Below are 17,004 nucleotides of genomic sequence, written 5' to 3'. Positions count from 1 at the left end.
AACCCTGTTATAGTCTTGGCCTTTGCAACATCCTGGGGCAAGGAGTTCCACAGGTTGACACTGCATTGGGTGAAGAAATATTTCCTTTTGTGTGTTTTAAACCTGCTGCCTATTAATTTCACTGGATGGCCCTTAGTTCCTGTTATGAGAGGGAGTAAATAACACTTATTTACTGTCTCCAAACCCACTGTGATTTTATAGACCTCTATCCTATCTGCCTTTTTAATCTCTTGTCATATGGAAGCTGTTTTATACTTCTAATAACTTTTGTTTCCCTTCTCTCTACCTTTTTTTCATTTCTAATATAACCTTTCAGAGATGGGGCGACCAGAACTGCACTGAATATTCCAGGCAGGGGCCTACCATGGATTTCTATAGTGACATATTTACTGTCTTGCTATTCCTTTCTTGAGGGTTCCTAACATTGGGGTAGCTTGTTTGCCACTGCATGTTGAGTGGATCGTTTCAGAGAACTATCCCCAATGACTCCAAGATCTCTTTCTTGAGTGGTCACAGCTCGACCCCTGGGGGACACCACTATTCACCTCTCTCCACTCTGAAAACTGACCATTTATACCTACCCTTTGTTTCCTCTTTTACCCAGTTACTGATCGAGGAGGGGACCTTCCCTCTTATCCCGTAACAGCTGACTTTGCGTAAGAGCCTTTGGTGCGGGACCTTGTCAAAGGCTTTCTGAAAATCTAAGTACGCTATATCCGCTGGATCCCCTTGTCCACATGCCTATTGATCCCCTCAAACAGCTTGTCCCCAACAAGTTATGCTCATCTCTGTCTGATAATACTGGGCTTTGGTGTAGTAATAACCACTGGGCCTGGGACTGAAGTTTAGACTAAAAACAGGAGTCCTGTGAGCTCTTGGCCACTCAGCTGGTCCAGAAGTGGCTTTAAATGTGTGATTCCACGCCACAGGTAGTGGTTCTGCATTTGTTATTTGAGTTCCTTCAGAAGGCTTAGGGGCTGCCATCCAGTCCGGGTGACTCATTTGTGTTGGATTTATCAATTCTAACACCTCCTCCCGCGACGCCTCAGTGTGGGGCAGTTCCTCGCAGTGGCCCAGCTCTACCCAAGGTGGCCACTCTGAGAGCAGTGCCCCGGCCTGAGGAAGGGCTGCATGAGCTAAAAGATGGCCTCTCTCTTCAACAGAGGTTAGTTGGATACGATCTCCTGCACCTTGTAGCCCTCATTGCTTGTGACCAACGCAGCTACAGCACACATCAAGGTGAATGCGAGGACCCCACTCCCCTCCCAGAGCCAGGGAGAGAACCCAGGAGTCCTGGCTCCCAGCCCCCCTGCTCTGACCCACCAGCCCCCACTCCCCTCCCAGAGCCGGGCAGAGAACCCAGGAGTCCTGGCTCCCTGCCCCCACTCCCTTCCCAGAGCAGGGAATAGAGCCTGAGAGTCCTGACTCCTGCCCTTTCTCTAGGGAGCCCAGCACTGGAGCTACCCCAGCCCAGCATCCCCTCGCTGCACCCTTGTGACATAAAAGGGGAGGGCGTCGCAGGCAGGCTTGGGGTGTCAATTTGTAACCTGCTTTCACAGGGGCAGGGTGAGGCCAGGGGGAGCAGCGGCTGCTCTCCAGCGGGGGGGGGAGACTCCCCACACACAGCAGAGCCCCCAGCCCGTCCCATGGCCGGAGCAGCAGTGAGCAGGTGCCAGCGTCTCTCCAGCAGGAGTTTATTGGCGGGGAGGGGAGAGTGCCGGGAGGGGGGCCGTGCCCCCCGGGCCGAGGGCTCAGAAGAAGAGCCCGCGCATGCGGCGCCCGATGCCCTGCCGGTCGTACAGGATGTTGAACTTGTTGACAAACTGGTTCATGGTGTTGCAGGTTTTGGTGATGGTGCCCAGGTAGGCCATGAGCCCCACGTCGTTGCATTGCTGGGGGGGGGAAGGGAGGGCAAGGGGGTTAGTGAGACGCTCTCGGCCCCCCACAGCCCTGGGGAGACGGCTTCCTGCCCCCCCAGCCTCCCCACCCCAGCACTAGGGAGACGGCTTCCCACCTGCCAGCAACCCCAGCAGAGATGCTCCTGCCCCGGTCCCTGCCTGCCCCGGCCCAGACACCCTCCAACCCCTGCTCGCCCCCACGCCAGACACCCAGCCCCCTGCCCGCCCCACCACAAACATCCCCCCAGCCCAGATGCCCCAGCCCGCCCTCACGTCATAGAAGTCGGTCTTGAACTTGTCGGTGCTGAGGACAGGAAGGCAGTGGCAGAGGGCATAGGCCTCACGCAGGATCTCGTGGTTGAAGGGCACCTCGCCTGGGGGGGCAGGGGAGAGACAGTTAAAGGGGGCAGCACCATGGACCCTGCCCCACCTGGCAGGGGGTGGGGGGCAGCCCAGGCCTGACACACCAGGGCCATGGGATCAGCGTCAGAGCTAAGGGGGCAGCACAGCCCAGGGCCCTGACGCACCAGGCAGGTGCCGGAGCTAATGGGGGGCCCTGATGAATGGAATGGGAGGGAGTGGGGGTCGAGGCGCGCAGCCCGGGCCCTCACCTGCCTCTGAGGCCTTGACATACTCCAGGATGAGCTTGACCCGACTGTGGAGCATCTTGATGGCGCTGTGCTGGGCGATCAGGTGCTCAGCCACTGGGGGAGAGAGGGCAGGGTCAGGAGGCTCCGCCCCCCGGAGACTCACCCCTGAAGTCCCCCATCTCCAGTGTCCCCTGCACGCGCACCCCTGGGGAGTCCTCCCCTACCCCCCCCCCCACGCTCACCTGTGGAGTTCTCCCCGCTGCCAGTCGCCGTCATTCGGGCCACGTGGTCGACCCCGATGCGCTCTGCCTCCTCTGTGGCCAGTGTGTAGGTCAGCTCCGCAAACAGCATGGTGGCCTGGGGGCAAGGGGGGGTCAGGAGGCTTTGGGCCGGCACCAGCCCCTCCCCCTAGGGAACATGCACAGCGGGGGGGGGGGGCTGGGGGAAGATACTTACCTCTCCATTGATGATGTCGATCACTGACTCAAAGACACTGACTGGCAGCTGGGGACAGAGAGCAAGAAATACCCTGATACACTGCACACAGACGCCCTCGCCCCACAGCGAGAGGGGTAGGACAGGCTGAGACGCGGCCCCTCTGGGGTGAGGTACGAGGCTGATTATACGGGGACCCCTCACCCAGCTCTGAGATGCAACTTATTCTGGGGGAGGGGGGCGCGCAGGGGCTGTTCGTACAGGGACCCCTCGCTTGGCACTGAGACGTGGCCCCTCTGGGGTGAGACGTGGGGGCTGGTTCTACAGGGACCCCTCACCTGACACTGAGACGTGGCCCCTCTGGGGTGGGGCATGAGGGCTACTGAGCGGTGGTTTAAGACAGGAAGTGAAGGGAAATTCCATACACAGCAAAAGCTGCAGGGGGCAGGGAGGACAGACGCCCTCGAGCCAGACTTCGCTCCTTGGGGCAGGTGGGGGGCTGGTTTCCCTTCCCCTACTGACCGGGCCCCAGGCAGCCCCCTCTGGATCTGGCTGTTAGTTGCGGGGGAGGGAGGTACTCACATCCGTGTGCTTGGTCATGGGGTTCAGCTTCAGGAAGAGGGGGCTCTCGATGATCTCGCACACCTGGGCTCAGGGAAAGGTGACCATGAGCATGGTGCGTGTCAATGTCAGGCCCCGCCCCGCCACCCACTGCACACAGGCTGCCAGCACCCAGGGGCTCCACCAAAGACCCCCAATGTAGGAGGGTCCCTCCCCTGCCACGTGGGGTCAGAGGGACTCTGGGACTTTGAAATGGCAGCTCCCGCTATTGCTTAGTGGCGGGCGGGTGGGGGCAGCTGGGAGCCAGGACTCCTGGTTCTCTCCCCGGCTCTGGGAGGGGAGTGGGGGCTGATGGGTTAGAGCAGGGGGGGCTGGGAGCCAGGACTCCTGGGTTCTCTCCCCAGCTCTGGGAGGGGAGTAGGGGCTGACCTGTTTATGGACGTGGATGTCAGACTGGTCCGGGGGGCCACCCGTCGTGTACCAGCCCAGGAACTCCATATCCTTGAAGACCTGTTTGACTGGGTGGTGGAGGCAGAGAGCAGCACGGTTAGCGGGGTGGGGGGGCAGATCCCAGCCCCCACCAGCTCCTGCAACTCAGGGATCTACAGATAGTCAGGCCAGCAGGGCCCATTCAATCCTCAAGTCTGAGCTCTGCAGGCCAGAGACTCTTGCCCAGTTCCCCCGCGTCGTGTTTGGCTCGAAAGCCTCCAGCCTGGCCTGGAACCATCACCAGACTGAGAATCCCCTGTGCCCCAGGATTCACCCTCCCGGCTGGGGATCTGCCCCCTCTTTCTAACCTGGACTGCTCTGGTTTTAGCTTCCACCGGTTCTTGTTCTGCTCATGCTCAAAGAGCCCTTTCGTACCTGGTACTTTCTCTCCTGTCACCTTTCTCCCCATGAAGGGACTTCGTACCATCACCAAATCAGCCCCCTGTCTGCTTGCTGACAAAGAACACCGGCCGGGTGGGGTAAGCGTCTCACTGGAGAACATTTCCCCAGCCTCCGAAGCAGCAGTGTGGCTCCTTCCTGCCCCCCTTTTAAAACGCGGACACCGGGACTGGACACTGCGTGCAGAGGTAAAATCCCCTCCCTGCCCTGCCCTGCCCGCTACCCTGGTTACACACTGACACCCTGCCAAAGCATCACACCCCCATTCCTACTCGTCCTGCCGGGCCCTGTTACTGCTGCCATGTAGCACCAGGCCCCTCCGCACTGTGCCCATGCAGTCGCCTCAGGGAGGGAGAGCCGCTCGGCCCACCGGCCCCCCATCTCCCCCGTGCGCACTCACACTGCTCCTCCTTGGTGTAGTAGTACTCCTTGTCAATGACAATGTTCTCCTCCACCGTGTGGGACAGCAGCTCGAAGGAGTTCATCACCTCGATGTTCCGGCCCTCCTGCCGCCCGATCAGCGCCCCGATCACTGGCAGACACGGTGGAGGGGTGTCAAGGGGAGCCAGGACCCTCTCGGGGCAGGAATCACGTGCCTGGACCCTCAGAACACAGGAACCCACGGCTTTACGGGCTGGACCATCCCTCCCTGGCTCAGTGGGGGTGCGGGGCACAAATGCAGCCTTAAGCAGCAGATGCCCCCACAGCCCCCGCCAGCCCGGCAGGACCGGAGGTCTAGGGGCAAGGTGTGCCCTGACTCCCAAGAGCAGCTGCGAAGGGAACAGGGGGAGGGGTCCTCAGAGCAGCGCTGGGACGGGACCCAGCCGGGTGTCATGCCGGGAGGCTTGGCCTGCGTCCGGAAGGGGCCCCCGGGCTGGCGGCTGCCGGAGCGGGGGGCCGCCGGGAAGCTTGGCCTGCGTCCGGAAGGGGCCCCCGGGCTGGCGGCTGCCGGAGCGGGGGGCCGCCGGGAGGCTTGGCCTGCGTCCGGAAGGGGCCCCCGGGCTGGCGGCTGCCGGAGCGGGGGGCCGCCGGGAGGCTTGGCCTGCGTCCGGAAGGGGCCCCCGGGCTGGCGGCTGCCGGAGCGGGGGGCCGCCGGGAGGCTTGGCCTGCGTCCGGAAGGGGCCCCCGGGCTGGCGGCTGCCGGAGCGGGGGGCCGCCGGGAGGCTTGGCCTGCGTCCGGAAGGGGCCCCCGGGCTGGCGGCTGCCGGAGCGGGGGGCCGCCGGGAGGCTTGGCCTGCGTCCGGAAGGGGCCCCCGGGCTGGCGGCTGCCGGAGCGGGGGGCCGCCGGGAGGCTTGGCCTGCGTCCGGAAGGGGCCCCCGGGCTGGCGGCTGCCGGAGCGGGGGGCCGCCGGGAGGCTTGGCCTGCGTCCGGAAGGGGCCCCCGGGCTGGCGGCTGCCGGAGCGGGGGGCCGCCGGGAGGCTTGGCCTGCGTCCGGAAGGGGCCCCCGGGCTGGCGGCTGCCGGAGCGGGGGGCCGCCGGGAGGCTTGGCCTGCGTCCGGAAGGGGCCCCCGGGCTGGCGGCTGCCGGAGCGGGGGGCCGCCGGGAGGCTTGGCCTGCGTCCGGAAGGGGCCCCCGGGCTGGCGGCTGCCGGAGCGGGGGGCCGCCGGGAGGCTTGGCCTGCGTCCGGAAGGGGCCCCCGGGCTGGCGGCTGCCGGAGCGGGGGGCCGCCGGGAGGCTTGGCCTGCGTCCGGAAGGGGCCCCCGGGCTGGCGGCTGCCGGAGCGGGGGGCCGCCGGGAAGCTTGGCCTGCGTCCGGAAGGGGCCCCCGGGCTGGCGGCTGCCGGAGCGGGGGGCCGCCGGGAGGCTTGGCCTGCGTCCGGAAGGGGCCCCCGGGCTGGCGGCTGCCGGAGCGGGGGGCCGCCGGGAGGCTTGGCCTGCGTCCGGAAGGGGCCCCCGGGCTGGCGGCTGCCGGAGCGGGGGGCCGCCGGGAGGCTTGGCCTGCGTCCGGAAGGGGCCCCCGGGCTGGCGGCTGCCGGAGCGGGGGGCCGCCGGGAGGCTTGGCCTGCGTCCGGAAGGGGCCCCCGGGCTGGCGGCTGCCGGAGCGGGGGGCCGCCGGGAGGCTTGGCCTGCGTCCGGAAGGGGCCCCCGGGCTGGCGGCTGCCGGAGCGGGGGGCCGCCGGGAGGCTTGGCCTGCGTCCGGAAGGGGCCCCCGGGCTGGCGGCTGCCGGAGCGGGGGGCCGCCGGGAGGCTTGGCCTGCGTCCGGAAGGGGCCCCCGGGCTGGCGGCTGCCGGAGCGGGGGGCCGCCGGGAGGCTTGGCCTGCGTCCGGAAGGGGCCCCCGGGCTGGCGGCTGCCGGAGCGGGGGGCCGCCGGGAGGCTTGGCCTGCGTCCGGAAGGGGCTCCCGGGCTGGCGGCTGCATGAGCGGGGGGCCGCCGGGAGGCTTGGCCTGCATCCGGGGGGCTCCCGGGCTGGCGGCTGCCAGAGCGGGGAGCCGCCGGGAGGCTTGGCCTGCGTCCGGGGGGCTCCCGGGCTGGCGGCTGCCGGAGCGGGGGGCCGCCGGGAGGCTTGGCCTGCGTCCGGGGGGCTCCCGGGCTGGCGGCTGCCGGAGCGGGGGGCCGCCGGGAGGCTTGAGTGGGGCGGGCGAGGAGGCCGGTACCTTGCACGGGGCGCCCCTCCTGCGAGCGCATGCGGATCCAGTGGTCGGAGATGTTGAGGATCACCAGCGGGTGCAGGGCCACCGAGACGCTGCCCGTCACGCCCGACGCCATGACGGTGGGGAGCACTGTGGGGGGGGAGAACGCGGTCAGCGGGGCGGGGGGGCAGTTGGGGGGAGGGAAACAATCGGGGCGGGGCAGTGAGCCCCACTGGAGACCTCTGGGGTCCCTGCCCCTTGGGGGGGGTCTCGAGGGCAGACTGGGGCAGGGGGGCGGGCCCATGAGAGGGGCGGAGCCCCATAGGGAGGGGGTGGGGTCTCTCAGGGGCTGGGCACAAGGGGAAGGGGGAGGAGTCTCGTAGGGGGCGTGGCCTATTGGAAGGGGCGTGGCCCGCACGAAGCCACTCTGGGGCTGGCCTGAGGGGAAGGAGGGGGCGGGGCCTCTGAGAAGGCGGGGGACCCGAGGGGCGGGGCGAGAGGGACCTCGGAGGGGGCGGGGTCTGCGCGCGGAGGGGTTCCTGAGGGGGCGTGGCCCGAGGGGAGGGGGCGGGGTCTGCGCGCGGAGGGGTTCCTGAGGGGGCGGGGTCTGCGCGCGGAGGGGTTCCTGAGGGGGCGTGGCCCGAGGGGAGGGGCGGGGTCTGCGCGCGGAGGGGTTCCTGAGGGGGCGTGGCCCGAGGGGAGGGGCGGGGTCTCGTTGGCCTCCTCCGGCCCCGCCCGGGGCTGGCCGGTACCTGCCGCGTCCACCTCCATCCCGCCGGCCCCGGAGCCCCCGTTGCTCCCCGCCGCCGAGCAGGAGGCCCCGGCCGCCGCCGCCGCCGCCATCTTGACGCCGTTTGTCCCTGCGTGGCCGCCGTAGCCAAGTCCCTGCGCTCTGCGCCTGCGCCCTACGGCCGCCGCTTTAGGGAGCCCCGCCCCCTCCCACACGCGCCAGCTTCTGGCGCATGCGTTGTGCGAGGGCGGGAGGCCGCCCGCGTCCGGAGCATGCGCATTTGCAAAGGTTAGAGCTGCTTTGGCCGTAGGAGTTTGCGCCGCGGCCTCGCGCATGCGTGGAGGGAACCGATGCTTCACGTGCGGCGCTTCGGTTCCCGGCCCGGCTCAGGGCGGCGGCGGCTGGTGCCTGGGAACGGGCCCCCCCCGGGCCCCCCCTGCTCTGCCCCCCCCTCGGCACCGCCCCCCCGCGGCCCCCCCGCTCCTCCTCCCGCCCCCGGACCCCCCCTTCACCGCCCCCCCACTCTGCCTCCCCCCCGGGCACCGCCCCCCCTGCTCTGCCCCCCCCGCTCCTCCTCCCGCCCCCGGGCGCCCCCCGGGCACCGCCCCCCCTGCTCTGCCCCCCCCCGCGGCCCCCCCGCTCCTCCTCCAGTCCCTGGGCCCCCCCCTTCATCCCCCCCACTCTGCCTTCCTCCTGGGCCCCCCCTGCTCTGCCCCCCCTCGGCACCGCCCCCCCGCTCCTCCTCCCACCCCCGGGCCCCCCCGGACCCCCCCTGCTCTGCCCCCGCACTCCCCTCCACCTCCTGGGCCCCCCCGCTGGGCCCCCCTCTGCTTTGTCCCCCCGCTCCTCCTCCCGGCCGCCCCCGGCACCGCCCCCCCCGCTCTGCCTCCCCCCCAGCCGCCCCCGCTCCTCCTCCAGCCCCCGGGTGCCCCCCCGCACCGCCCCCCTTGCTCTGCCCCCCCCGCGGCCCCCCCACTCCCTCTTCCAGGCCTCCCCCCGGCACCAACCCCCCTCGCTCCCTCGCCTGCCCCCAGACCCCCCCCCCCGGCCGCCCCTCTGCACTGCCCCCGGACCCTCCCGCTCCCAGGTCCCCCTGGCACCGGCCCCCTTGCTCCCTCTCCTGCCCTCCCGGGCTCCTCCCCCCCCATGGCACCAGGCTCCGTCCCCAGACCCTCCCCCTGCTCCACCCCCAGCACCGCCCCCCTCACTCCCTCTCCTGCCCCCAGACATTCCCCCCCCGGGCCGCCCCTCTGCACTGCCCCCGGACCCTCCCGCTCCCAGGTCCCCCCGGCACCGACCCCCCTCGCTCCCTCGCCTGCCCCCAGACACCCCCCCCCGGCCGCCCCTCTGCACTGCCCCCGGACCCTCCCGCTCCCAGGTCCCCCCGGCACCGACCCCCCTCGCTCCCTCGCCTGCCCCCAGACACCCCCCCTGGGCCACCCCTCTGCACTGCCCCTGGACCCTCCCGCTCCCAGGTCCCCCTGACACCGGCCCCCTTGCTCCCTCTCCTGCCCTCCCGGGCTCCTCCCCCCCCATGGCACCAGGCTCCGTCCCCAGACCCTCCCCCTGCTCCACCCCCAGCACCGCCCCCCTCACTCCCTCTCCTGCCCCCAGACATTCCCCCCCGGGCCGCCCCTCTGCACTGCCCCCGGACCCTCCCGCTCCCAGGTCCCCCTGGCACCGGCCCCCTTGCTCCCTCTCCTGCCCTCCCGGGCTCCTCCCCCCCCATGGCACCAGGCTCCATCCCCAGACCCTCCCCCTGCTCCACCCCCAGCACCGCCCCCCTCACTCCCTCTCCTGCCCCCAGACATTCCCCCCCCGGGCCGCCCCTCTGCACTGCCCCCGGACCCTCCCGCTCCCAGGTCCCCCGGCACCGACCCCCCTCGCTCCCTCGCCTGCCCCCAGACACCCCCCCCCGGCCGCCCCTCTGCACTGCCCCCGGACCCTCCCGCTCCCAGGTCCCCCTGGCACCGGCCCCCTTGCTCCCTCTCCTGCCCTCCCGGGCTCCTCCCCCCCCATGGCACCAGGCTCCGTCCCCAGACCCTCCCCCTGCTCCACCCCCAGCACCGCCCCCCTCACTCCCTCTCCTGCCCCCAGACATTCCCCCCCGGGCCGCCCCTCTGCACTGCCCCCGGACCCTCCCGCTCCCAGGTCCCCCCGGCACCGACCCCCCTCGCTCCCTCGCCTGCCCCCAGACACCCCCCCCCGGCCGCCCCTCTGCACTGCCCCCGGACCCTCCCGCTCCCAGGTCCCCCTGGCACCGGCCCCCTTGCTCCCTCTCCTGCCCTCCCGGGCTCCTCCCCCCCCATGGCACCAGGCTCCGTCCCCAGACCCTCCCCCTGCTCCACCCCCAGCACCGCCCCCCTCACTCCCTCTCCTGCCCCCAGACATTCCCCCCCCGGGCCGCCCCTCTGCACTGCCCCCGGACCCTCCCGCTCCCAGGTCCCCCCGGCACCGACCCCCCTCGCTCCCTCGCCTGCCCCCAGACACCCCCCCCCGGCCGCCCCTCTGCACTGCCCCCGGACCCTCCCGCTCCCAGGTCCCCCTGGCACCGGCCCCCTTGCTCCCTCTCCTGCCCTCCCGGGCTCCTCCCCCCCCATGGCACCAGGCTCCGTCCCCAGACCCTCCCCCTGCTCCACCCCCAGCACCGCCCCCCTCACTCCCTCTCCTGCCCCCAGACATTCCCCCCCGGGCCGCCCCTCTGCACTGCCCCCGGACCCTCCCGCTCCCAGGTCCCCCCGGCACCGACCCCCCTCGCTCCCTCGCCTGCCCCCAGACACCCCCCCCCGGCCGCCCCTCTGCACTGCCCCCGGACCCTCCCGCTCCCAGGTCCCCCTGGCACCGGCCCCCTTGCTCCCTCTCCTGCCCTCCCGGGCTCCTCCCCCCCCATGGCACCAGGCTCCGTCCCCAGACCCTCCCCCTGCTCCACCCCCAGCACCGCCCCCCTCACTCCCTCTCCTGCCCCCAGACATTCCCCCCCCGGGCCGCCCCTCTGCACTGCCCCCGGACCCTCCCGCTCCCAGGTCCCCCCGGCACCGACCCCCCTCGCTCCCTCGCCTGCCCCCAGACACCCCCCCCCGGCCGCCCCTCTGCACTGCCCCCGGACCCTCCCGCTCCCAGGTCCCCCTGGCACCGGCCCCCTTGCTCCCTCTCCTGCCCTCCCGGGCTCCTCCCCCCCCATGGCACCAGGCTCCGTCCCCAGACCCTCCCCCTGCTCCACCCCCAGCACCGCCCCCCTCACTCCCTCTCCTGCCCCCAGACATTCCCCCCCGGGCCGCCCCTCTGCACTGCCCCCGGACCCTCCCGCTCCCAGGTCCCCCCAGCACCGGCTCCCTCTCCTCCCCCCCCCCCCCCGGCACCAGGCTCCGTCCCCAGACCCACCCCCAGCACCGCCCCCCTCACTCCCTCTCCTGCCCCCAGACATCCCCCCCGGGCTGCCCCTCTGCACTGCCCCCGGACCCTTCCGCCCCCGGGCCCCCCCCGCTCCCCTTCCCGCCCCCCTCGCTCCCTCTCTTGCCCCCCCTCTGCACCGCTCCTGGGCCCCCCCTGCTCCCCCTCCTGGGCCCCCTCCCATTCCTACTCCTGCACACACCCCATCACACCAACACGTTGCACGCGCACACACCCTGTCACACACACAACACGTTGCACACCCCGTTGCGCGCACGCATACTCCGTCGCACACCCCATTGCACTCGCACACACCCCGTTGCACGTACACACACAACACGTCGCACACCCCATTGCACGTACACACACCCCGTCACACACACACAACACGTCGCACACCCCATCACACAGACAACACGTCGCACACCCCGTTGCACGTACACACACCCGTCACTCTCACACAACATGTTGCACACCCCATTGCACGTACACACACACGTCGCACACCCCGTTGCACGTACACACACCCTGTCACACACACACAACACGTTGCACACCCCGTCACACACACACAACACGTCGCACACCCCGTTGCACGTACACACACCCCGTCACTCTCACACAACACGTCGCACAACACATTGCACGCCCACCCCTGTCGCGCACACAGAGCATGTTGCACAACACGTTGCACGTGCACAGTACATTGCACAACACCCCTGGGGTTGGACACACCTGCCACACGGCACCTCACCACGATCATGCACACGCCACACCCTCTCACACACAACACATCACAATCACACACACACGCAGGCCACCGTCACTGTTGCACACCATATTCACACCCAACACCCACTTCTCATGTACAGTACCACTCACAGCCATACCCCCCCTCCTGATACACCCAGCCCCACGCATCTCACGTATCACATGACATTCACGCCCTCACATCTCACGTGCGACCACACCACAGTCACATACCACACTCACACCCCCCCCACCGCAATGTCACACCCACAGCAGCAGGAAGCTGGTCTCGGAAGCATTTTGCAAACAATCAGATTACTTAATAATGGGAATTTCCCAGCCCTGGGGCTGTTTCCCGTCAGTCCCGTTCCCCCCCCCTCCCCCTGGGCACAAGACAGGGGCTTCCCGCTCCCCTGGCCCGGCCTGCGGGCAAATCGGCCAAAAATGATTTGTGCCACGTTGGGGAAGGGGTGAAAAGGACAGCAAGACGCAGGTTGGGTGTGTCAGGCTGAGTGGGAAGGCGTGCGTGGGTGTGAGCAGAGATGTGCAGGGTGTCAGTGCAAGTGTGTAAGGTGTACAGGGCGTAGGTGTGAGTGAAGGTGTATCGTGTGTGCATGAGAGGGTGTGCAGGAAGAAAGGGTATGAATGTGTTGAACTGCGGGGGGTGTGTGCGCATGCATGTGCCTTTGTGTGTTTGGGTTAGTGTGTGTGTGGGTTTTTATGGTGCGAGGGTGTCTGTTTACATGGCGGTGAGTGTGTGCAGTGCATCAGTGTGCATTTGTGTCTGTGTCTCGTGTGTGTGTATGTGAGTGAGCGGGAGGCTGAGAGTGTGCCTCTGTGTGTGTGTTCGGTCGGGGGGCAGGGGTGGCAGACAGCAGCTGGTCTGTATGTAGGTGTAACGCACATCGGCTGAGGCCCCCCTCCCCGGGGGGGCTTTCACCCCAAAGGGAGAGGAGCTGCCGGCTCCAGGAACAGCAGGGTCACTAGATGCCCAGGGACAGACCTGGTGCCCCTCGGCCATGGAGCCAGCAGCCTCTCCCCAAACACAGGGACCCCCAAGCGATAACTTGCCGGGACCCCTGGCAGCCCCCAAGGGCTGGTCTTATTGGGGATCAGCCCCCACCCCTCCAAGGCAAATCATCTGCCCAGGATTAAGATGTTCTCCCCCCACCCTGGGGAACCTCCTCCCTGGCTAAGGGGCGGGATTAGGGTGTTCTCACTTCCCCCCCCACACCCCGCCCGGGCCTCCACCCTGGCGGGGGGCGGGCACAACTGGACAGGCGGGTCGAGCAGCCCAGTTTGTCTGAGCCTGGACTCTCCCCAGAGAAGCCGCAGGATCCTGGTTCCCATGGACGGGGTGAGTCAAAGCCACGCTGGGGGTCGGTGGGTCTCCCTGGGTCCGGGGCAGGGGGGGGTGGTCTGGTTGGGACAGATGGGGAAGGGTTGGGTTGGGGCAGGGGATCCCTGGATCTAGGACAGCTGGGAGAAGAGAGGGATGCCTGGGGCTGCGCTACACTTGCGGGGGGAAGGGGTCCTCTGAAGGGTTGAGGGCAGGTCCCACCCATGGGGAGCTTGCTCCTGCTGTGGGGCCCCACCCAGGTGCTGAGAGGCTGAGCAGAGAGTGGGGAGTTTGGGGGAGACAGGGCAGAGGGAGGCACCACGGTGGAGAAGGCGGTTGGGGTTCCCTCATCCTGCTATGGGAACAAGGGGTTGTGGGATGCAGTGGGGGAAGGAGAGGGCCCCTGGGGGCAGGTTACCCCAGAACTGACACATGGTGGAGGGTCACCCCATCCCCTGCATCCTGACCCCCCTGGGTGTCCTGTCCCGGGGGTCAGCCAGGCTCGGGAATCTCTGTCCCTAGGGCAGCTCATTTCACCCCTCAGCCAGTGGAACTACCTGCCACTGGGTATGGGGCTGAGCAGGGTTTAAAACAGGATGTGTGGGTGGGGGGGGGGGGTTATATGGAGAATGACAACATCCAGAGTTATCCCAGGAGACCCCCACTTCCCTCCCCGAGCCGGGGAGAGAACCCAGGCGTCCTGGCTTCCAGCCCCCCTGCTCTAACCCACCAGCCCCCTCTCCCCTCCCAGAGCCGGGGAGAGAACCCAGGCGTCCTGGCTTCCAGCCCCCCTGCTCTAACCCACCAGCCCCCTCTCCCCTCCCAGAGCTGGGGAGAGAACCCAGGAGTCCTGTGGGCAGCCAGGTGATGGGGGGTTTGGCGCAGGCAGAGGGAACTCACTCTACCAGCTGGCGCCCAAATTTCTTCCTGCCCATCCCATCGCAGCCTGGCTCTGACCCCGGGTCCCCGCTGGCCTCCTCCCCTCCCGCAGCGGGCAGCCCCGCCTGTGTGCGCAGCAGGGTGCAGATCCCGTTAAGCAGCATTTGGGTTGCGACACGGCTCCTCGGTGCCAGGCCACCCCCTCCCCCTGCACCCTGGGCATTCCTAGCATCCTCCTTTGCAGCTCCCTTCCGGGCTCTTCCCAGGGCTCTGGGATCCAGGGGCAGCCCCCTGCCTGCACATGGGAGTGGGGGGGAGCTCAGTTCTTGGGCGCTAACGGGGCCCCCTGGGACACAGCCTCCCCCCCCCGCCCCGGGACCCTGCGCTGGGATGCAAACAAGGAGATTCCTGGGCCCCAGCTGACGTGTAACTGCACAAAGCCAACCGTAGAGTCGGGAGTGAGGGGCACCGGCAGAGCTGGTGGGGGGGCAGGGCTGGGCTGGCAGCGGGCTGCGGGTCGGGAGTGAGGGGCACCAGCGGAGCTGAGGGGCAGGGCTGGGCTGGGCTGGGGGTCAGGAGTGAGGGGCGCCGGCAGAGCTGGGGGGCAGGGCTGGGCTGGCAGGGGCTGCGGGTCGGGAGTGAGGGCCGGCCGAGCTCTGCGTGGGTTTTAACCTCCGTCCCTCCCTCCCAGCCTCGCTGGACCCTGGCCGCGAACGGCTCGGCGCTGCCCCCCAACGAGACGGGCTGCGGGGAACAGGCCGACTTCCAGTACGTGCTGTTCCCCGTGGTTTACAGCCTGGTCTTCGTGCTGGGCCTGGCCGGGAACCTCTCCGTGCTCTGGTATTTCCTGCGCACCCGGACGGCCTCCGCCCCGGCCAACATCTTCCTGGCGAACCTGGCGTCCCTCGACCTGATCTTCGTGCTGACCCTGCCCTTCCGCGTGGCCTACCACGCCCTGCGCAATGACTGGGTGTTCGGGGAGGCCCTGTGCAAGATCACCGGCTCCCTCTTCTACGCCAACCTGTACGGCAGTTCCCTCTTCCTCACCGGCATCTGCCTGGAGCGCTACGTGGCCGTGGTGCACCCGCTGCGCTCTCTCCGCCTGCGCCGGCCCCTCTACCGCGTGGCCAGTTGCCTGGCCATCTGGGCCCTGCTGGCCGTGGCCGTGCTGTACCTGACCCTGCGGGGCCCCCTGACCCGCCCCTTCCCCGACGGGCGCCTGGCCTGCCTGGAGAACTTCTCCAGCAACTCCTGGAAGGGCCGGATCTCCAGGGTCAGCCTCTTCGCCGCTGCCGTGGGCTTCCTGGTGCCCCTGGCGCTCATCGGCGTCTGCTACCCGCTCATCGCCCGCCGGCTGCTGGAGACGCCGGGGATGGCGCCCGGCTCGCGGGCTGCCCGGCGCAAGGCGCTGCGCACGGTGCTGGTCGTGCTGGCGGTGTTCCTGCTCTGCTTCGCCCCCTACCACGTCACCCAGGTGGTGCACACGCTGTGGCGGCTGGGGGCGCTGGAGGGCTGCCAGCTCCTCCGCGGCACCTACGCCGCCCGGCGCGTCACCATGGCCCTGACCAGCCTCAACGCCTGCCTGGACCCGCTGGTCTATTACTGCGCGGCCGAGCGCTTCGCCTGGAGCCCGCCCTGCAGCGGCCGGTGCTGCTGGGGGCGGCCAGCTGCCTCCGGGGACACCCAGGGCTCGGGGCTGCAGGCACTGGACAGTGGAGCCTCCCGGGGGGCCCACGCCAAGGCAGTGACCTCGTCCCACGGCACCCGTGGAGGGGCCTGAAGGGTTCCCCCGTGCTCGGCTCGTGGGGAAACACCAATGGACTCCCCCCACTTGCTGCGCCGTGGACCCCGGGGCCCTGCGTCCCAGCTCTCAGTGTTACCCTCCCCCGGAGCAGCGATGTTGGGTTCTCTGCTGCTGGAGAAGAGAGGGATGGTGAACAGTGTTACAGGGATGTGTACGTCCGTGTACTATTACGTGTGCGCACAGCCATGTGTGTGTGAGTGAGCGCACAGACGTGCCAAAGACCGAGGGGTCGGCGTCTCTCCCTTGTTCACTCCTGCCGGGACCATCAGATCTCACCAAACTGAACGGACGTTGTGTGTGCGTGCGTGGGAGGGAGCCTGTGGGTGTGATAGGTGTGACTGTGTGCACCAGGGTGTGAGTCTGTCTGCGTGTTACAGGAGCGTGTGTGTGTTTTACCCTTGTGAACAGCTGAGCTTGCATCTCCTTGGCTGTGACACTGTGTGGGACTGTCCTGTGAGGAAAGGTGTGACTCGGGAGGGTTGTACCTGCCCGTTAGGTGTGTGTCTGTGTGTGTGAAAGAGAGAGAGAAACCCTGGGCAGGTCGCACTGGGGGACACTGGCATTTGTGTGTCTTGGGGTGGAGGGAGGCAGCTGTGTGTGTCTGGGGCCGTTGCAGCTAGTTGTGTGTGTCCACGACACTGCAGGGTGCTGGGTTTTGTGTGGGGTGCTGAGATGTGCGATGCTGCCTTGTGCAATGCTCTCTGTGTGTATGTGTGTGCGTGACCCTGTGCGGGGTGCTGGGGTATGTGTGTGTGATCCTGGGATGTACGATCTGCGTCTGAACGGCTGGCGGGGAACCTGTGAGTCGTGGAACCTCCCCTGTTGTGTATTTGTGTCCTGCTCCCCCCGTGCCGGCTCTTTTGTACATTTTGCACTTTCCTGCCAAGTAAAAGCAACGTTTCCATCGTGCTACGTCCCGTCCCTCCCTGCGCAAACACCCCCCGGATTCGCCTCACAACACCCCAGGCTCAGCACAGGCCCCAGGGGGCCCAGGGCTGGAGTGAGGGGCCCCGGCAGAGCTGGGGGGCCCAGGGCTGGACTAGCAGGGGCTGTGGGTTGGGAGTGAGGGGTACCGACGGAGCTGAGGGGGGCAGGGGCGTGGCTGGGTCACATGTGGTCTCCCCGCTGCCCCCCCCCGGTCCATGACGCCCCTGGTGGGGCTGGAGGC

General features: G+C 68.5%; 2 protein-coding genes across 2 annotated transcripts; one reads left to right on the top strand and one right to left on the bottom strand.

The window, feature by feature from the left end:
- Window positions 1–1,686: 1,686 nt before the first annotated feature.
- On the bottom strand, window positions 1,687–7,854 carry COPS6 (COP9 signalosome subunit 6). The gene is made up of 10 exons (XM_074941061.1): window positions 7,697–7,854; window positions 6,969–7,094; window positions 4,773–4,904; window positions 3,914–4,002; window positions 3,506–3,568; window positions 2,945–2,992; window positions 2,731–2,845; window positions 2,510–2,602; window positions 2,172–2,272; window positions 1,687–1,892 (listed from the first exon to the last, which is right to left on the bottom strand). The coding sequence occupies exons 1-10, from the start codon at window positions 7,785–7,787 to the stop codon at window positions 1,752–1,754; spliced, it is 999 nt and encodes a 332-aa protein (XP_074797162.1). The 5' UTR covers window positions 7,788–7,854; the 3' UTR covers window positions 1,687–1,751.
- Window positions 7,855–11,240: 3,386 nt separating this feature from the next.
- Window positions 11,241–16,716, top strand: LOC141978812 (lysophosphatidic acid receptor 6-like). Its single transcript, XM_074941139.1, has 2 exons — window positions 11,241–13,171; window positions 14,724–16,716. Exons 1-2 carry the CDS (start codon window positions 12,971–12,973, stop codon window positions 15,810–15,812), a joined length of 1,290 nt encoding a protein of 429 aa, XP_074797240.1. The 5' UTR covers window positions 11,241–12,970; the 3' UTR covers window positions 15,813–16,716.
- The last annotated feature ends 288 nt before the right edge of the window (window positions 16,717–17,004 follow it).

The sequence above is a fragment of the Natator depressus genome, chromosome 28 (assembly GCF_965152275.1).
Source record: "Natator depressus isolate rNatDep1 chromosome 28, rNatDep2.hap1, whole genome shotgun sequence".
NCBI lineage: Eukaryota > Metazoa > Chordata > Testudines > Cheloniidae > Natator > Natator depressus.
This window is presented reverse-complemented; position numbering and strand designations above follow the sequence as displayed.